Genomic DNA, 21,525 nt, shown 5'->3' on the forward strand with positions numbered 1-21,525 from the left:
ACTGAAGCGAAAATAAAATATATGATATAATGAATTGGTTGTGTACTATGAATAATTACTAGAAGATTAGCAGCAAAGAAAATATTCTCATATTTTTATTTTCAGGTATATAGTGTTTTTTCTAACATTGCATCACTCTATAATATGTGCAGATTACACAACACTCAGCATTCAAAATGAGTCTTTCAGAGCAGTCTGTGAACTAATGACCTCTCCTCTAGCAGAGGAAAAGTAAACAGTTCAATTACAGTTGAGATAATAAAAGTCAGATAACAGCCCTCTCCATGACTAAGTTAGTCGGAGAGCTTAATAGCTTTTTTGCATAGAGATAACAACTGGAGTTTCTCAACTCTTCCTGTACTGGAAACAATTAGACTGATGTATCTGATCTTAATGTTTTTTTTCTTAGCTGTACTACACATACAAATCATAATATCATTATTTTTTTTTCGCTTCAGTGTCTCTTTAAGGTACAAGCGTGTCACCCACTCTATGTACAGTATAAGCTGCTACTGTGTAAACTGTATGCAGTGTATGCTGTAAAATGTTGTGTGCTTTTACATTGCTCACTGTCGCCCTCCCTTTTCTAAATTGTCCATCTGCACTGTTCAGCCCTTTAACATTTTAGCAGTCACCTAAAGCAAACATTTTGGCTGCAGGGCCTCAATTTGGCTTCCCCTGCCTGGCAGGCTATGAGAGCGGGCAGCAAGGAGCTGCTGTTTTAGTTGTCTAGACTGCCGCATCGGCTTCTTCTCTCCACCACGGCGCCAACGTAATCCCGACGTGTCCTTTGGTTCCCGATCACACGGTGTGACACGTTCAGGATCCAGTGGATGGTGTCGGCGCCACTTGGTGATGGAAGAGTCTTTCACTGCCCCTTTTCCACCACTGAGTGGAGCTGTAACGCTAACATCACTTTCTGGATACTGGTCATGTCATATCATGTGATCGGGACCCAGAAGACATGTCGGAAGTTCAGCGCCGCTGCCGTGGGTGGAAGAGAAGCCTATCCAGCCGCCCAACAGGTAACTATAACAGCTCACTGACCGCTCTGCATGGCTGTGCTGGGCAGCCGAGTTTAGATGGCCCCCCACTGCCCTGGCACAAGATGCCTCAAACAAGACAACTCATGCTGGGCTGTTAAGTTTAAAAATCTTTAGCTGCAATATGGCACACACTGAGCATTGCAAGTCAGGGCAACCCGAGGCGGGGCCGCGGACATGGACGGAACCCGAGGCCAGGCCAAGGACACGCACACAACCTGAGGCCGGGCCACGGACATGGACGGAACCAGAGGCCAGGCCAAGGACACGCACACAACCTGAGGCCGGGCCGCGGACATGGATGGAACCCGAGGCCAGGCCAAGGACACGCACACAACCTGAGGCCGGGCCGCGGACATGGATGGAACCCGAGGCCAGGCCAAGGACACGCACACAACCTGATGCCGGGCCACGGACATGGACGGAACCAGAGGCCAGGCCAAGGACACGCACACAACCTGAGGCCGGGCCGCGGACATGGATGGAACCCGAGGCCAGGCCAAGGACACGCACACAACCTGAGGCCGGGCCGCGGACATGGACGGAACCCGAGGCCAGGCCAAGGACACGCACACAACCTGAGGCCGGGCCGCGGACATGGACAGAACCCGAGGCCAGGCCATGGACACGCACACAACCCGAGGCCGGGCGGACGTGCAGGAAAGGGGTGAAAAAAAAAAAAAAAGTAATGTGAAAAGAAATGGAGACCGCAAATAGAAAAGGAGAAGAGGCACATGGCTAATATACAATTATGCAATACCTTAGCTCATAAATTGTGCAAATTAACGAACGGATCATAAGACCAAAAAAAGACAGTGATGCTTTAGTAATCAAAATGAAATAATAAAGAATTGTAATCTAAATCAAATTCGTAAGACAACTGTGCTAAAATCTATAATGTGCAGAGCCAGCCTCCTGAAGATGTCTTCTACACAATGGAAATGAATGAAGTAAACTGACACTTTATCTCACAGTCTTCCTCTGTGCTTTGTTTATCCAGCTGCTGAGGCTGCACGCAATGAGTATGAAGAGGCTTCCAAGGCTTTGAGGGAAATAGAAGATACAATCAGGTGAGTTGTGCACATTTTTCTCTTAAAGGGAACCTGAAGTGAGAGGGATACAGAGGTTACCATCTTAATTCTCTAATACACAATGCCAGTTCCCTGACTTCTGTACTGATGCTATGCCTTTAATACTAGACAAGACAAGACAAATAACATTTATATTGCGCTTTTCTCCTTGCGGACTCAAAGCGCCAGAGCAGAGCAGCAGCCACTAGGACGCGCTCTATTGGCAGTAGCAGTGTAAGGGAGACTTGCCAAAGGTCTCCTACTGAATTAGTGCTGGCTTACTGAACAGGCAGAGCCGAGATTCGAACCCTGGTCTCCTGTGTCAGAGGCAGAGCCCTTAACCATTACACCATCAGCCAACTGCTACTGTAAGTCACTAGCCCAGAATGAGCTGCAGATCAGATGCTGTGACTCTGGTGTGACTCCGCTGGCTGCATGCTTGTTGCAGGTTTGACTCAAACACAACCAAAGCCTAAACCTCCTCATGGCAGCCAGACAATCTGGCATTGTTTATAAGGGCATAAATATGGCAGCCCTTTATTGCTTTCACTTTAAAGAGAACCTGTACTGAGTAAAAATATTTAAAATAAACACATGAGGTAACTTCAAATGAACATTACATAGTTACCTTGCCATCAGTTCCTTTCAGAAGCTCACCATTTTCTTCTGACAATAATCCCTTCCAGTTCTGACAATATTTTGTCAGATCTAAAATATATCAGTTGCTGTTAGTAAAATAACAGTTTCTGTCAGTTATAGCTGAGAGGAAAACTGATGTACCAGGTAATGTCCATGTTTCCCTATGGCTCAAGTGGGCGATGTTACAGTTTAACTTAACGACCAGCTAACGCCCATAGGCGTCGGCAGGTCTTAAGTGGTTTACCATGGAAACGGCCGCTCGATCAGTTCACGGAGACACCGATCGCGGCTCGCCGGCAAAATTTAAACACACGGGGAAGAAATCCCTGCTGTTGACATACAGCAGCGCCATAAGGCAGATCGGCAATCCCCGGCCTCTGATTGGCCGGGGATCGCCGGCATATGATAGGCTGAAGCCTATCCTACAATGCGCAGGACATCCGTCCTGCGCCGCTCAGAGGGGAAGAGGGAGGGAGAGGGACGGAGCGCCGAAAACGCTGCGGAGGGGCTCTTTGAAGCGACCCCCGCAAAGCGCAGCAAGCCGGCGGCGATCAGACCCCCCCAGCAGGACATCCCCCTAGTGGGGAAAAAAGGGGGTAAGTCTGATCGCCCTGGCATAATCCTGATCTGTGCTGCGGGCTGGAGAGTCCACGCAGCACAGATCAGGCAAACCACCCCTGGTCCTTAAAGGGGAACTTCAGCCTAAACAAACATACTGTCATTAAGTGACATTAGTTATGTTAATTAGAATAGATAGGTAATATAATTTTTTACCCACCCTGTTTTAAAAGAACAGGCAAATGTTTGTGATTCATGGGAGCAGCCATCTTTTTGGTTGAAAGGAGGTGACAGGGAGCATGAGACACAGTTCCAACTGTCCTGTGTCCTGATAACCCCTCCCAGCTGCACGTGCTAGGCTTCAAATGTAAAATTCAAAATGTAAAAAAAAAAAATTGCACCAAAACAGCAGAACGAGAACAACATCAGAAATCCCATCATGCTTTGCACAGCATCAGGGAAAAAATGCCCGGGCAGTTTTCTTCTGTGCAGCTAAAAATGAGGCTTGTGTAAGAGAAACAAAGTTCTGATGATGTGAAACTGTTAAAGAAACACCAGGCCTTTTCAGTGCTGCTGAGTCGATTTTTAGTCTGGAGGTTCACTTTAAGTGGTTAACTGTGTGCTGACCAGAAAGCTGGTATGGGGTAATGGCCATTTTCAAAATGGAGGACGGAAAATTCCATTGATCACAGTGAACAAACAGGACGCGGGACAGCGACAGCTGTCGCCGCAACTTCGCCGGAACTGTTGCTAGTCCCGCGTGAGTACGCGGGCTAGCGACAGGAGACCTACGCGAGTGAATGGAGCATCCGGCCGGGGGATGCTCCATTCACAAACAGCTTCCGCCGCGTCTCTGCCTTTCTGGCGAGACGTGTGGACAGCTGTCGCTCCCTGTTTGCGTGCGCGCATGCAACGGGGGACAATTGTCCCCTGTGAGTATGTAGCTTTAGTATCCTACCCTAAAGCCGCTTCCTGGGAGACATGGAGGGCGGGGCAGAGGTTTTTCATGGCACAGCTAGAGGGATTTGGATAGGTAACTACATCAGCACGATTGATACCGGTGTCATGGCTGATCGTGCTGCCCTACTTGCGCTGTCACACTAAGCTGTGCTGCTTGAGCAGTGTAGCTTAGTGAATCAACCCCTTACTGTGAGCCAGATGTAGCCATCAAAAGAGCCACTTCTGACTCCCGAGCCATAGGTTCCCGATCCCTGCTTTGGGTCCTATAGAGCCTTCCCATTCCCCCTTTGAATCTCCCACCGCGGGAGGCTTCGGAAGCCCAAGTTCTTCATAAGACAGGCGGCTCCGTACTGCACATGCGGGACAACACACTCGCGTGGCGGCACAAAGCAGTATTTGACCGATTGGCTGGTTACTGCTCCCGGGTGTGACAGCGCTGGAATAAGTGGACTGTGAGAGGAGCGGGAAGGCTCTATAGGACTCGGAGCCCTCCCTCTCCATAGGTATCTGTTTTGTTTTTTTGTTACACTTAACATTCACTTTTAATAACTGATCTTCACTGAGGTCACTGATGTTTGGTCTCTTCATTGCAGGAGTCTGGAGAAGGAGATTTCACTGGACTTTGGAGCACATGGAGAATTTTCCTACATGTATGGCCAGTGCTATGACCTCACAACCAGCGAGTAAGTAATGTGTGGGTGCTGGAGTTGCATACAAGCAAGAAGTTTTGAATCAGGATGATACCATTTATTGTCTAAATTAAAAGAACAAGAGTAAGCTTTCGGCTATTCTGCCTTCATCAGACTCAAATCCTGTAAGCTGACACGTCGTTAAAGCACACAGCTATATACATGTAATATCAGAAAGGGGATACATGGATGATTTGAAAACCTGAATCCATGTCACTATGATGCCTTAATTGAAACAAGACATCCAAATAGAGTCTTGAGAGGATGTTAGCTGATTTATGACAAACCGATAAGGAGTTATGCTACATACACACTTGAGATAAAAGTCTTTGGAAAATGAAAGATCAAAGACCAATTTTACCCCCTTCCATGTAGTATGAGAGCCATACCTACACAGTCTATTCTATGGAGCTGAACTCCCCATCAGATAAAAATCTTTGCAAGATGCTGCACAAATGAAACAGATCAGTATCTGCAAAAGATCTGTTCCTGCTAAATGCATTCATAGTCTATGATATCTGTAGATCTCGTACACACCTTGTTTAACAGACATTCATCTACAGATCTGACAATCATCTGCAGATCTGAAGATCCATCCTGGTGGATCTGATCTACAGATGAATGTCTTTTACACAAGGTGTGTATGAGAGCTGAAGATATCTTAGACTATGAATGCATTTTGCAGGAACGGATCTTTTGCAGATACTGATCTTTTGAATGTGTACAGCATCTTTGTGTGCAGCATCTTGCAAAGATTTTATCTGATGGGGAGGTCAGCTCAATAGAATAGACTGTGAAGGTATGGCTCTCATACTACATGGAAGGGGGTAAAACTGGTCTGTGATCTTTCATTTTCCAAATACTTTTATCTCAAGTGTGTATGTAGCATTAGATGCACTGTGTGATAATTACTCAGACTGCCTAACCATGTCTCCCCGATTGGGAATATTGATGGTAAATCAGAAGGAACAAGTTTGAAAATGGATTGTCAAGTTGCCAAGCTCCTCTTTTTACCAACTGATGCCATAGGTAGACATCCAGGTATTTATCCCCTGCTGTTACTTACTGCACCCAAGCAATAAAAAATTGGATCAGTTCATCCTGGTGCTAAAGCTGGGCGCCATCATAGCAGCAATGCTATGTTGTCCGCCCTGCGTAACGGTAATTCCGGGCTTTGGCGGTTGCCGGACCCCAAATCACTTCTCCCTCTGAGTTGCGAGGACTCGGAGGGAGAATAGTATTGAACGCCACGGGGGAGTTTAGCGGCAGCAGGGAGAGCCATCCTGCAGCAAACTGGCTGGCGCAGTAACAATATGTCCCCATAAAAAAGTGGTCTTTCCCAATCTGTTCTTACAAAGTATTTGTTAATTGGGCTCCATATTATTGAATAAGTTATAAATTGAATGCACCACATACTGTATTGCAAGGAGATTGTATGTTCTCCCTCTGTCTGTGTGGGTTTCCTCCGGGCACTCAGGCTTCCTCCCACATCCCCAAAACATACAGATAAGTTTATTGGCTTCCCCCTAGATTGTTCCCATAGTATGATACATACACTACACGATACATACATAGACATATAACTATGGTAGGGATTAGATTGTGAGCTCCTCCCAGGGACAGTTAGTGACAAGACGATATACTCTGTACTGCGCTGCAGAAGATGTCGGTGCTATATAAATACTAAATGAATAAAATAAAAATAGATACTGCTTGTCCATCTTAAAGTGGGATTACACTCAAATTTCATTTATGGCCTAAAAGCATTTAACAGCATAAAATGATCAGCAAGGGTTAATACTCAAGCTTTTAACTTCATTTAGCTGCTGATTCATAAGCTTGCCTTGCTATCCAGCATTATCGGATTGATTTGGAAGTGTAATAAATAGTGGGAACAAGGTAGAAAAGTTCCTGCTGTATTCAGGGGCAGACAACTTTCTCTTCCTTGTTTGTTCACGAATTACTTCACCACAAGTCTATATAACAATTGTTCCTGCAGCCAGCAATGATATCAGTTGAGTGAGGTGTAAATATGCATTCAAATGACATCAGACCAGAATTATATTTTGTAAATATTCAGTTTTTTACTGTAATGCTTTAAAGCAAACATGTACTTTTCAGTATAATGCCGCTATGGTGTAAGCTTAAAGCGGAATGCTAGCATCTCAGAACAGATTTGTGGGCAGTAATCTTACGGTATTATGTTATCTATGGAAGGCAGTGTTTTCATGCATACATAAATAACACGTTCTTCTCTCCTCCATTCTAGATACATTTATCGCCTTTGTCCGTTTAATCGCGTTACCCAGAAACCGAAAGTTGGAGGCTCTGAAACAAATCTGGGGTGAGTTGACTGCTAGACACGGATTCTAGTATTTTTGATTTTTTTGTTTTTGTTTAGTTGCTTTTCCAGTCCATCTGACATTTCACCCAGCCAGTCTTCCCTTTGTTTACTCACATGCTGAGGTCATTTCATGGTGGAGTGAGTTGTCTGGCCTGGTTGCTCCTTTAAGAATACTTGAGACAATGGAGTTATGAAAGAAAGAAATCCAGCCTAACTGAAGGTTCTATGTGGCGGTCTGTAGTTTGTGATGAACTTTTCTTGCCCTCGTAATTTCTTTAACCACTTTATTCTATAGTCGTCCAGATAGAAGCTGTTAAACTCTATCTGAATGCGTATTTGCAACTAGTGTTACTGGTTACTGTAGCAGGTGCATGCGCCTGCAGCGGCTTTTAAGAGGTGGTGTTTGGTGAAGGGGAGCAAGTATTCCCCTAGCCAATTACAGTGCTTGTAATGAATGAGCATGACCCATTCATGAGACATGTCCATTCATAAGTTAAAAAAATAAAATAAACGCTTCCTGGTAACCCAGGATAGTGTTTCTAGCAACATCTAGTGGCGAATAAAAAGATTGGTTACAATACATGTTTTTAATAATTTAATAAAATAAATCCCTTCCCATACCCTACCTGTTTTGTTTTTTTTGTTTTTTTTTGTTCCTCTTGAAGATACAGAACATAGTCTGGCCATGGGTGTGGCCCTCTGGGCGTTGCACTACCGCTTTATGCCAGCAGTACTAAGTAACACTGCTACGGCCTATAGAGCGCATCCTAGTGGCTGCAGCTCTGGTGCTTTGAGTCCGCCAGGAGAAAAGTGCAATATAAATGTTCTGTGTTTGTTTGTTTTGTAACAGACACTTTATAAGTGTTTGAAGTCAGCCTTTTGCTTTGTGCTCGGCTAATTGCCCATCCTGTCAAAAGTACACCAGATCAGTAATATTTAATTTAGTGCTATGCGGCCGAAGGGGAAAAGAGAGTACATTTTCAAGAGGCGTTTTTTTTTTCTTTTTCCACTCCTTAACCACTTCAGGACCGCCTCATGGTAAGCTACACCCACTGATTGCTGCCTAAGCCTGATGCAGCATAGTTTTCACATCAGCGTTTCCCATACACGGGACATGATGGCACATCTCTACCGGCACAGAACTCAGCTGTCTAAAGACAGCTGAGCTCCTTACCTACTGTTCCCCCCGACGCCCAACCACCCCCGACCTCCCCCCCCCCCCCCCCCCTGACCATCCGACCACTTTTTTTTTTCGTACTAAAATGAAACTTGCATATTGTTCCAGTTACCTGTTGCTTTAGACTCTAAAAACCTGTGGGGTGGAGAGTTTGCACTCGATTGCTTGTAGTGGCACTTGTCACAGCAGCTCCTTCCAGAGAGGTGGCTCCGCCCTGTGACTCTGATTTGACGCCGCTGCAGTATACTGTCATGGCCAATCACTTCCATTTACAGGAATTCTGGAAAATATTTTTTTTTTCATATAAGCATTTTTTTTATTATTATTTTAATTGAACCTGCATATGGACATCCACATAAACAGTGACTTGGGAGATCAGTGGTTGCATCTATAGCATGCGCTGTTTCTATATGCCGGGGTTAAGCATGTGTTTTATCATTTTCTCTACAGCGTATGGGGAAACTGGGCCGGACCTGAAAATGACAAATTCAGTGCTATGAAATATGACCAGGGCACAGGCTGCTGGCAAGGACCCAGCCGCTCCACTCTGGTGAGTACTGCACAAAGGGAGCTTCCCCCAGCTCATACACTCAAAAAAGGGGGGGGGGGCAGCATAAAAAAAAAGTTCTTAACCCATTCAGGTTCCGTCGTTTTCACTTGAGAAATGTTCACCTCCCATTCATTAGCCTATAACTTTATCACTACTTCTCACAATGAACTGATCTATATCTTGTTTTTCCCAGAACGTCTCAGGACAGCAACCCTGAGACTTGTCTCCATCCACATTCACTGGACAGGAACTAGATTAAAAGATTTGCATAATTGATTAGGCAGAGAGCACATATAACAAGCATCATGTCCTTACCCCTTCAGTTGTTTTCCTGTCCAGCAGGATCTAGATGTGGGGGATGGCTGGCCACCCATGCTAGTTGCAGGAGCCGCGGGCTGTGTGATCCCCTGAGTCTGCGGCAGCTAGTTGTCTGGCGCGGGGTCATGCTACTCGCTATCTGCCTCCCCCTGAAGTGACTGAGCGGCGAAGAGTTCGGCGTGCAGGAAGTCCCGCCCGCGGATCACGTGACCGGCACCCACGTGACCAGACGCCGGAAGCAGGAAGTTCCTAGCCCGGCGCGCGCTCCAGAGCGATACAGCGTGGATCTCAGCGTCCAGGCTGCCTATGCAGGCGCAGCAAGCGATAGCGCTTCTGGGATCAGTAGTCCACCGGATCAGCACTGGAAGGATGGGCGGGCCAAAGCTAAGGTGAGCTATATAAAGCTGCGGTTTTTAGTCACTCTGACATGCTGTGACTATGGAGGCTGCCTCCGGATCTTCCTCCCAGGGCTCTGTGGAGTCAAGCTCCGTACCCTCTCTGGTATGTTTCATGGTGGATATTGTTACATATCTATTTGGGGGGTTATTAGGCTTAGTCGGGCTAATGGCTGCTATATCTTTATCTCATTTCAGCCTAAAAGGGAAAGATCGGACTCTAAATCATCTGCTTCAAGACAGGAGAGAGCTGATAAGCCTGATAAATCTGTACAACACTCAGGTTCAAAATCTACACATAAAGCTGGAAAGAAATGTGCTGTTTGTGGAAATTATATGTCTTCTACTTCAAAAATGTTGTGTCAAGATTGTACTAAGAAGGTGGTCAGGGACGAGACCCCCACTATGATGAAGGAGTTAAAAGGATGGATAAGGTCAGAAATTTCATCTGCGGTGCAGACTATTAAGGCCCCAGAGGTGGTGGTATCTAATATAGAGACTGCTCATACTCCTGTGTCAGTTCCTACTCCTCCGGCGGGTTCGGATATACCGGGCCCGTCGGGTTCAGCTCCTATAGAGAACCCCAGCTTAAAGAGAAAGAGAAAGGGGGACGAATCCGAGGATTCAGAGATGTCAGATGGAGAATTAGAAATTTCCTCTCTGGAGGATATCCCCTCAGAGACTGAAAGGTCTACAGATAAGTCTGTTAAAAATCAGAAGTTTGCTTTTTCTACTGATTTTATGAAGGAACTGTTAGAAGCTATGCATAAAGCTATGGGAATTACGATAGAACGTAAAACCTTATCCCCCCTTGACCAGATGTATGAAACCCTGTCAGAACCTCAGACTTCCTTTATACCGGTACACAGCAGCCTTAAAAATATTATCAAGAAAGAATGGGAAAATCCTGATAAAAGGGCGTTTTGGCCAAAATCTTTAAATAAGAGATATCCGTATAGTCCGGAAGACCAGAAATTTTGGGGTTCTGCACCTAAATTAGACCTGTCCCTGTCAAAGGTTTCTAGAAGATCAGACCTTCAGTTTGAGGATTTGGTAGTCTCAAAGATCCATTAGATAAGAAAATGGATAATATTCTGAGGAGAGCCTGGGAGGCAACATCTTTGAACTTTAAACCTTCTGTTGCTTCTACAGCAGTGGCAAGATCCTTGAAACTGTGGCTGTTGGAGGTTCAATCACAGATCGCCTCAGGGGAGCCTAGGGAGGAGATTTTAAATTCCTTTCCAAAGATATTACATGCGACTAATTATTTGTCTGATGCAGCAGATGACTCTGTGAGGCTCACAGCGAGGTCCACGGCCCTAGTGAACTCAGCCAGAAGAGGGATCTGGGTGAAGACATGGCAGGGGGACATTTCATCTAAATCTAAGCTGTGTAGTATTCCGTGTGAAGGAGGTTTGTTATTCGGGACAAAGCTGGAAGAGACTCTGGAAAGATCAGCTGTTAAGAAAAAGAATTTTCCGTATAAAAGAAAGGTCTTTCGCCCTAACCGTTCCTTTCGTGGGAAAGGTGAGCAAGAAAATAAAGGGAACCAGAGAAGGAAGTGGCTCCCCAATAAGTCCCAACGATCCAAGACCAACCCTCATTACGCCACTACAAATCAACAGCCAAAACAATGACGCCAGGATTCCAGTAGGAGGCAGACTGGCTCACTTCTACGAACAATGGCAGGTAAAAATCACAAACAAATGGTTATTGGACATTATTCTGCAGGGTTACAGAATAGACTTTGTAGCTCCACCTCCAGCTCAATTCTTTGTAACCCCCTCCCCAAGAGTTCCAGCTCAGGCCCAAGCACTCCAAAACGAAGTCCATTCTCTATTACAAAAGAGAGTCATTCGAAGAGTCCCCAGATGTCAAGAAAGACTAGGATTTTACTCACCGGTCTTCCTCATAAAGAAACCTCAAGGAAGCTACAGATTCATCTTAAATCTGAAAAGGCTAAACAGAGTGGTCAGATACAGAAAGTTTCGGATGGACAACATCCGTTCAGTGTTGAACCTTCTGCAGGAGACCTGTTACTTAACGTCTCTGGATCTCAAGGATGCCTACCTTCACTTGCCAATTCACCTGCAATCGCAGCAGTTCCTGAGATTCGCAGTGAGGTTACAAGGAGAGGTAAGACATTTCCAGTTTGTGGCTCTTCCCTTTGGGTTGTCCTCGGCCCCTTGGCTATTCACAAAAGTCATGGCCGAAGTTCTAGCAGTGCTTAGGCTTCAGTCTATTCACATTATGTCTTACCTGGATGATTTACTTATATGGGGACCTTCTGTGCAGTTAGTTAAGGCACAAACAGATTTCACCTTAGAATTTCTTCAGACCATGGGGTGGTTAATTAATTGGGAGAAATCATCCTTACAGCCTCTCCAAAACATGGAATTTTTGGGGTTTGAGATCTGTACTGCTGACAAAAGACTGTTCCTACCTAAAAGAAAATCTTCTCCGTTATTAAAGTCTGTTCTCTCTTTTCAGAGCTTGAAGGCAATATCTCTGAGGAAGGCTATGGCTTTATTGGGGACAATAACATCATCTTTCCCAGCGATTCAATGGGGTCAACTACACTCAAGAGGCCTGCAGTGTTGGATACTTTCCAAATGGGACAAGCATCTCTCATCGCTGGACAAGAGATTCATGATTCCCTGGAGTGTCAAGCAGTCACTACTCTGGTGGACAGAGCCACAACATGGACTAAAGGGGAATCTGTGGGAGTTTCCAACGCAAATTGTTATCACAACGGATGCGAGCTCTTGGGGATGGGGAGCTCATCTGGATTCTTTCACAGCCCAGGGGCAGTGGTCAAGCAGGTTTCAAAATCGTTCATCAAACAGCAGAGAACTGCAAGCGGTCTGGGAAGCTCTACAAGCCTTCAGTATACAGATTCTTCAGTCACATGTGACGATACGCACGGACAACAGTACAGTTGTAGCGTACATAAACCATCAAGGAGGCACGAGGAGCAGATCGCTACAGCTTCAGGCGTCAAGAATTCTGCATTGGGCAGAACGGAATCTGAGATCCCTAAGGGCAGTTCACCTAAAAGGAACTCTGAATTGTCTGGCAGATTTCCTGAGCAGAGGAGTTCTTTCCCAGGACGAATGGAGTTTGAACGAACAGGTGTTTCAACAGATAACGGAACACTTGATGGTTCCGCAGGTAGATTTGTTTGCCAGAAAGAACAACGCCAAATGCAGTCTGTTTTGCTCTCTATGTCCCCAGGACAAGCCCTGGGCGGTGGACGCTTTTTCGATCACCTGGAGTCATCACAGGATGTACATCTTTCCTCCTCTACATTTGATCTCAAGGATAATAAACAAGATTCATCGAGACTGTGCTCAAGCAATCTTGATTGTCCCATATTGGCCCAAAAGACCATGGTTTGCTCTGCTACAACGGTTAGCTACGGAGAATTTAATCCTTCCAGAACAGAGAGACTTATTGTCGCAGGGACCAGCAATGCATCCCAATCCGAACCTGCTTCACCTTACTGCATGGAGCCTGAGTGGCAATTATTGAAGAGTAAAGGTTTCTCAAATAAATTATCAGAGACACTTTTGCAATGCAGGAAAAAAGTAACACGTCAGATTTACTATAAAGCCTGGAGGGTATACAATACCTGGTGTGAATCCAACACTAGGGACACTTCCCAGTCTAATTCAGTTCTAGAATTTCTCCAAAGTGGATTTCAGAAAGGGTTAAGCACTAGTACTTTAAAGGTGCAAGTTTCAGCCTTGAGTGTGTTTCTTGATAGGAAATTAGCTGAAGAAGAGTATATAATCAGGTTCTTTAAGGCAATTAAAAGACTGAGACCTACTATTCAGAACAGAGTGCCTCCCTGGGATCTAAACACAGTGTTACAGGGCTTATGTGAACCCCCCTTTGAGCCAATGGAAGAGAGTTCAGACAAACACTTGTCCCTAAAAACAGCGTTCCTCTTGGCAATAACATCGGCCAGGAGGGTGAGGGAGTTACAGGCATTATCTTTTCTGGAGCCTTACTGTATAATATCAGATGACAGGATCACTCTTAAACTGGATACTACTTTCCTTCCCAAGGTGGTCTCAGAATTTCACAGGTCTCAAGAAATCTTCCTTCCCTCTTTTTGCGCCAACCCGGCAAATCAGAAGGAGGAGAAGTTACATTGCTTGGATGTCAGAAGGTGTGTGTTGGAATATCTCAATCGGTCCAAGTCCTAGAGAAAATCTAATGCACTGCTAGTGCTATTTGCGGGAAAATTCAGGGGTAAACAGGCCTCAAAAGCAACCATAGCCAGATGGATCAAACAGGCTATTACAGTGGCCTATACCCAACAAGGCAAGCAGCTTTCATCTTCAATCAAGGCACATTCGACCAGGGCAGTTTCGACCTCTTGGGCAGAGAGGGCAGGAGCATCTGTTGAGCAAATCTGCAAGGCAGCCACCTGGTCGAGTCAGAATACTTTCGTAAGACATTACAGGCTGGACGTAATGTCTAGTACTGATTTAAGTTTCGGCAGAAAAGTATTGCAAGCTGTAGTCCCCCCCTAAAAGTTATGTCTTGTATATCATCTCAGGGTTGCTGTCCTGAGACGTTCTGGGAAAGCCAAAATTACTTGCGGTAATTTCTTTTCCAGAAGTCGGAAGGACAGCACCCTTATAACCCACTGCTGTTTCTATTAAAATTATTTGAAGCATCATATGGTGTGGAGTCTTTTTTATTAACTGAAGGGGTAAGGACATGATGCTTGTTATATGTGCTCTCTGCCTAATCAATTATGCAAATCTTTTAATCTAGTTCCTGTCCAGTGAATGTGGATGGAGACAAGTCTCAGGGTTGCTGTCCTTCCGACTTCTGGAAAAGAAATTACCGTAAGTAATTTTGGCTTTTCCGCCGCCAATTAGGCTTTCTTTGGGGGGTACATTTTCCTAAAAGCCACTTTACTGTAAATGCATTTTAACAGGAAGAATAAGAAAAAAACGGAAAAAATCATTATTTCTCAGTTTTCAGCCATTATAGTTTTAAAATAATACATGCCTCCATAATTAAAACTCGCGTATTGTATTTGCCCATATGTCCCGGTTATTACACCGTTAAAATTATGTCCTTATCACAATGTATGGCGACAATATTTTATTTGGAAATAAAGGTGCATTTTTTCCGTTTTGCATCTAACACTATTTACAAGTTTAAAATAAAAAAAATATAGAAATATTTCATCTTTACTTTGATATTTAAAAAGTTTAGACCCTTAGGTAAATATTTACATTTTTTTTTTATTGTAATGTTTTTTTTTTTTAATATTAAACATTTTATTTGGGTATTTTTGGGAGGGTGGGATGTAAAGTATAGTTTTATAATGTAATTGTGTGTTATGTTTAATTTTTTTTTTATTTTAGTTGTAGTTTTACTTTTTGGCCATAAGATGGCGGCCATGAGTTTGTTTACATGACGTCACTCTAAGCGTAACACACGCTTAGAGTGACTCATCGGGGAGGGAACGGCCAGAAAAGGCGCAGCTTCCGAGAGAAGCTGTCGCTTTTTCAGCGGGGGAGAGGAATCAATGATCGGGCACCATAGCCCGATACATTGATTCCCTGGCTACCGAATCCGCGTCCGGGAGTGCGCGTGCACACGCGCGATCGGCCGCGGGAGCGCGAGGTAGCGTGCATGGTTCCTGAAAATAGGTTAAACTTTAGGGACTTTTCTAAATGTGTCATGAGGGTATAATGTTTTTGCAAATAAGGGCTTGTAATTCTTGATATATTATATAGAAACGGGAAGCACGGTGGCGTAGTGGTTAGCTCTCTCGCCTTGCAGCGCTAGGTCCTTGGCTCGAATCCCAGCCAGGTCAACATCTGCAGAGAGTTTGTATGTTCTCCCCGTGTCTGCATGGGTTTCCTCTGGGCACTCTGGTTTCTTCCCACATCCCAAAAACCTACAGATAAGTTAATTGGCTTCCCCTAAAAAAAAAATAAAAAAAAAATAAATTGACCCTAGATTACGATGCATATATAGACATATGTCTATATATGTGGCAGGGATCGGAGTGTGAGCTCCTCCGAGGGACAGTTAGTGACAAGACAATATATACTGTGTAAAGCGCTGCGGAAGATGTCGGCCCTATATAAATACTAAAATAATAATATAGAAACATAAAACGGACAAAATACACCCTTATTTCCAAATAAAATATCTTCACCATAAATTGTTCAAGGGACACCATTTAAATGTTGTAATAACCAGGACAAATAAAATGTATGGGTTTTATATACAGAAAAGGTAAAAAACTGAGAAATTGACTTTTTTCAATTTTTTTTCTTATTCCCTTTATAATGCATAGGAAATAAAATCATTCCGTGCAAAATGTACCGCCCAAAGAAGGCCTAATTTGTGGCAAAACAATCAATATGTAGATTCTTTTGGTGTGTTAAGTAGCGATAAAGTTATTGGCGAATAAATGGGGAGGAGTGAAATGTGAAAATTGCTCTGGTTTTTAAGGGGAAATAACCTGTGATAGGGAAGTGGTTAAACTTGTGCCCACCTGAGCTGAGCATACAAGTGTATATAGTAGGGATGGGACGGCGAATCCACGAATCCCTCGAATATTAGGAAATATTCAAAATTCGTGGATTCAAATCCCGACGCCATTTTCTAATCGCCGAATCCGCCGCATCCCGACGCTGCATCGCCGCGCATCCGCCGCTTTACCCGTCCGCAATTGTCCTCCTTCCTCCCCCTGCAGCCTCCTCCGCTCGCCCGCCGCATAAATAAGAGGAAGCAGCCTCTCACCTCCAGCGTGGAGCTCGGAGCGGCAGACCTCCTCCAGACTTCCTTATTTCCCCTAGTGACCGGCTCTTACTATGCGTCATCAGTAAGAGCCGGTCAGGTGGCCACTAGGGGGAACCAGGAAGTGAAGGGAGAAGTCTGCTGCTCTGGGCTCCACGCTGATGCTGGAGGTGAGAGGCTGCTTCTCCTTATTTATGCAGGGGGACGAGTGGGGGAGGCTGCGGGGGGAGGGAGGAGGATTACCCAGCTACCTATACTGCAGCCCCTCATAGCCTGCTACCTATACTGAAGCCCCCCATACTGAAGCCCCCCGTAGCCTAACTATACTGAAGTCCCCCATGCTGAAGCCCCCCATAGCCTGCTATCTATACTGAAGCCCCCCATAGCCTGCTACCTATACTGAAGCCCCCCATACTGAAGCCCCCCATAGCCTGCTAACTATACTGAAGCCCCCCATACTGAAGCCCCCCATAGCCTGCTAACTATACTGAAGCCCCCCATAGCCTGCTACCTATACTGAAGCCCCCCATACTGAAGCCCCCCATAGCCTGCTACCTATACCGAAGCCCCCCATACTGAAGCCCCCCACAGCCTGCTACCTATACTAAAGCACCCCCATAGTCTGCTACCTATACTGAAGCCCCCCATAGCCTGCTAACTATACTGAAGCCCCCCATAGCCTGCTTACTGTACTGAAGCCCCCCATAGCCTGCTAACTATACTGAAGCCCCCCATACTGAAGCCCCCCATAGCCTGCTAACTATACTGAAGCCCCCATAGCCTGTTACCTATACTGAAGCCCCCATAGCCTGCTAACTATACTGAAGCCCCCCATAGCCTGCTAACTATACTGAAGCCCCCCATAGCCTGCTACCTATACTGAAGCACCCCATAGCCTGCTACCTATACTGAAGCACCCCATAGCCTGCTACCTATACTGAAGGCCCCTATACCCTGCTGCCTATACTGAAGCACCCCATAGCCTGGTACCTATACTAAAGCCCCCCATAGCCTGTTACCTATACTGAAGCCCCCCATACTGAAGCCCCCCATAGCCTGCTGCCTATACTGAAGCACCCCATAGCCTGTTACCTATACTAAAGCCCCCCATAGCCTGTTACCTATACTGAAGCCCCCCCATACTGAAGCCCCCCATAGCCTGCTACCTATACTGAAGCCCCCCATAGCCTGCTACCTATACTGAAGCACCCCATAGCCTGTTACCTATACTAAAGCCCCCCATAGCCTGTTACCTATACTGAAGCCCCCCATAGCCTGCTACCTATACTGAAGCCCCCCATAGCCTGTTACCTATACTGAAGCCCCCTATAGCCTGCTACCTATACGGAAGCCCCCCATAGCCTGTTACCTATACTGAAGCCCCCCCATAGCCTGCTAACTATATTAAAGCCCCCTATACCCTGCTACCTATACAGAAGGCCCCTATACCCTGCTGCCTATACTGAAGCCCTCCATAGCCTGCTACCTATACTGAAGCCCCCTATACCCTGCTACCTATACTGAAGCCCCCTATACCCTGCTACCTATACTGAAGGCCCCTATACCCTGCTACCTATACTGAAGGCCCCTATACCCTACTACCTATACTGAAGCCCCCTATACCCTGCTACCTATACTGAAGGCCCCTATACCCTGCTGCCTATACTGAAGCCCCCCATAGCCTGCTGCCTATACTGAAGGCCCCTATACCCTGCTGCCTATACTGAAGGCCCCTATACCCTGCTGCCTATACTGAAGGCCCCTATACCCTGCTGCCTATACTGAAGGCCCCTATACCCTGCTGCCTATACTGAAGGCCCTTTATACCCTGCTGCCTATACTGAAGGCCACTATACCCTGCAACCTACAGTGAAGGCCCCTATACCTTGCAACCTATAGTAAGGGCCCCTATACCTTGGTAGCTATACTGAAGACACCTTTACCTAGCTACCTATACTGCGGGCACCTATTCCTGGGTACCTTATACTGCGGGCAACTATACCATGGATCGCACAATTCTTATGTGCAGGATTCGTTAGATTCGGGATTCGAAAGGTTCGAGATATTCGAGAACCTTTTTAGATTCGGATCCGGATTCGGATTCGAAGAAATTGTGGATTCGTCCCATCCCTAGTATATAGCCTTCAGTGCTTTGCACTCATTGCTTGTAGACTCGCAGTGCAGCCTGTTTCCGTTCTAGACAGGTTGCTAAGTGACAAATGGTTGCTAACCGGGGCTTCTTTCTCAGGTGAAATTGTACTGTGGTAAAGAGACGGTGGTCACCTCCACGTCGGAGCCGAGCCGCTGTGAATACCTTATGGAGTTTTACACACCAGCTGCCTGTCAGCACCCCACTGAGGCCCTTCCATCAGAGGATCATGACGAGCTGTGACCCCCGCTGGTCATACAGGTGAATGGGAGAGAATGTTAAAAAATGAGGAATTCCTTCCTTCAGGTCAGCTCTTGCTGTATTCAGAGTTACGGCACTTACCTTTCACTTTCTCACCCCTTAAGAAGGCATATATAAAGGCTCAGCCTCTCCACACTGATTGTAGCAGATCCAAACAAGAAGACTGAGGACCACGGCCTACAGCCGGTGACTTAGCTTCAGCAGTTGTGAAAAATAAGCAACAGTCCTTCCTGCCCCGTGCAGCACAGAATACTGATTCCAGACTAGAAAAGTAATGACATTTGGGCTACATGTGCTATAAATTATCCTATCCAGCCAACCTTTTTAAACGCTACCTAATATGTGTTGCTCTTCCTATTTGCAACACATTATCAGGGTTATCCTGTGTAGTCTAAATTTTGATATTGTGCCCCTTTAAATTGGAACTGCTTCTCATGAGAAAGCTAAACCTGAATTCCTGCTCAGTGCCCATAGCAGCCAATTCTATTTCCTGATTTGTAAATAAGCGCTGTAATGTGATACTTGGAATCTGTACAGGGGAACCAACAGTCCTTTTCACATACTCCGAGGAAGGCAAACGGTGGGCGCAGATCCACAGGCTTCCTGTTCCCCAAAAAAGATTAAACGCCTCTATTGGCCACAAATAAATGGCTTGCAGGCGAGTAATTATCTGCTGGAGTATCTGCAGTTGCATTCGGCTTATTAATCTCTTTGGCGGTAACCCCGAGCCAAAAAGAAGCCAGGAGCGGTTGTCCCGAGCCTGACTCGATTAGTCGCCAGGAGGTATAGAGAGACGGCGGCAGTGTTAATGTTTCCTACTCACTTCCCCTAAGATCCAGACGCTGGAAGCCATTCTTCTGTTCCTCTGAGGCTCTGGATCCCTCAGTTGAGATTGCTGTTTGTTGTCATGGTGACAGATGGCAATCTCACTATAGGGGTGCAGAGCCACCCAGAGGACAGAGGGAGAATTGCAGCACTGGGAGGTGAATTAAGTGCAGGACTGCTGCAGACCACACTGTGGTATGAATTTTTTCCTACTTTTAGGGTCTTAAAGCGTGTGAAAAATTGTACCACTTTTAGACTCTAAAATCTGGAAATAAAAATACCACGAGGGAGGTTAAGCTTGTTTTTTGACAGATTTTTTCTTATCTTTCCAGGACTCTGTGTGACGATTTTCTTCAGCACTGTGACCAGCCAGACGAGACCCGTGACTGTCTCCTCTGAAGGCATTCCAGACGCCGTCACCTGTGTTCCTGATCACTGCAGTATAGGTCACTGGCAACCAATAGACACATTCCATCCACCCCTCATTGCTGCTCTGCCCACACCTCCTCCATGTTGTACATAGTCTGGATTGGTGTGTGTGATGTTAACGTTTTATGAAATAAAATACTGTGTCCCCTATTGCCTTCTGCAGGGATTTTTTTTTTAAATCTGAATATTGTTTTCATATATGTTCTATGTTGGATGTTGGTTTTGTTCTTTTCTTCAATTGTTATGAGCTTCATGTTTTTAAAGGGGGAGGGGGGGGGGGGAGATCCCAATTTGGGTACTTAGCTCGGGGGAGGGGAGCCTCTGGATCCATCCTCTGTAGCTCTCCTCCTTGCCATTCCAGCACCAGGACCCCCGCAAGGTCTGCTTGTGCGCAGTGTGGGTGAGCTCTGTGTAACGTCAGGGGTCTCACCACTGGAACGTAATCATCTTTACTACTGGCAGACAAGAAACAAACTAGACGGCACTAACTGCTATTATTCATAACCACACCCCCTAACAATGTGATAGGCTAAAAGTATTTTTTTTTTATAGATATACATATATGCAAAGAGGGAGATATTGGTTGTTTGGCAGTTGGAAAAAGCTGTTAATTCCCACAATGCTACGAGGTTCACAGACAGCAAACTGTCAGGACCTTGGTCATGACATCACTGTGGGAGGGGTTTTACCACAATATCAGCCATACAGACCCACCTGATGATCTATTCAAAAAAAGGTAAAGATTTCTCGTGGGTATCCGCTACTGATTGGGATGTACTATAGTTCAATCCTTGGTTACGGTTCCTCTTTAAAGCGTTGTGGTTAAAATTAGACTCTGATCAATGAAAATACAGTATATTTCATGACTGCTTTTTGAGATCCTGGCATGTTACCTTGAGTATTTTACAGCAGGGCTTTCCAACCCTGTCCTCAACAGGCCATGTTTTGTGGAAATCCACAGAGGTAGGTAATCAGCTCTTCTGAGGCACTGCTTACCTCACCTGTGCATGGTTATGGTTTCCTGCAAAACATGTATTGTTGGTGGGCCTTGAGGACAGGGTTGGGAAGCCCTGATTTACAGTAAGGAACTGTCAGGTCAGCTGCCAACCATAATTGCACAAGACCCCCTCTTAGCTCCGCCCTGCACACATTTCCCAGCACTCAGGTGCACACATGGGGGTGGGCACACATGACGCCGGGCCCAACATGCACGGTACTTTCCAGGTCGTGGATTTTGCTGCCCGGGGATGCAGAGCTTAGCGTCGTAGCTCTGTCTCCAGCCGCGTCAATCTCCGCCTCTCTTCACCCCTCTCGGTGAAAGAAGACTGAGAGAGGCGG

The 21,525-nt window shown here is 45.7% G+C and overlaps 1 protein-coding gene and 1 long non-coding RNA gene across 2 annotated transcripts in view; one reads left to right on the top strand and one right to left on the bottom strand.

The window, feature by feature from the left end:
* Positions 1–20,337, top strand: part of PRKCSH (PRKCSH beta subunit of glucosidase II) — a 74,494-nt gene extending 54,157 nt beyond the window's left edge. The window contains exons 12-17 of the mRNA XM_068274254.1: positions 2,044–2,113; positions 4,864–4,953; positions 7,229–7,303; positions 8,931–9,030; positions 18,772–18,933; positions 20,091–20,337. Coding sequence (XP_068130355.1) covers positions 2,044–2,113; positions 4,864–4,953; positions 7,229–7,303; positions 8,931–9,030; positions 18,772–18,915 — 479 coding nt within the window. The 3' untranslated portion in view covers positions 18,916–18,933; positions 20,091–20,337. The remainder of the gene's footprint in view (positions 1–2,043; positions 2,114–4,863; positions 4,954–7,228; positions 7,304–8,930; positions 9,031–18,771; positions 18,934–20,090) is intronic.
* Positions 1,925–19,839, bottom strand: LOC137562685 (uncharacterized). The gene is made up of 3 exons (XR_011030160.1): positions 19,757–19,839; positions 8,593–8,760; positions 1,925–2,146 (listed from the first exon to the last, which is right to left on the bottom strand). It is a non-coding gene; the product is annotated as an uncharacterized lncRNA (long non-coding RNA).
* Positions 20,338–21,525: the final 1,188 nt, after the last annotated feature.

Source organism: Hyperolius riggenbachi, chromosome 3 (assembly GCF_040937935.1).
Source record: "Hyperolius riggenbachi isolate aHypRig1 chromosome 3, aHypRig1.pri, whole genome shotgun sequence".
Taxonomy (NCBI): Eukaryota; Metazoa; Chordata; class Amphibia; order Anura; family Hyperoliidae; genus Hyperolius; species Hyperolius riggenbachi.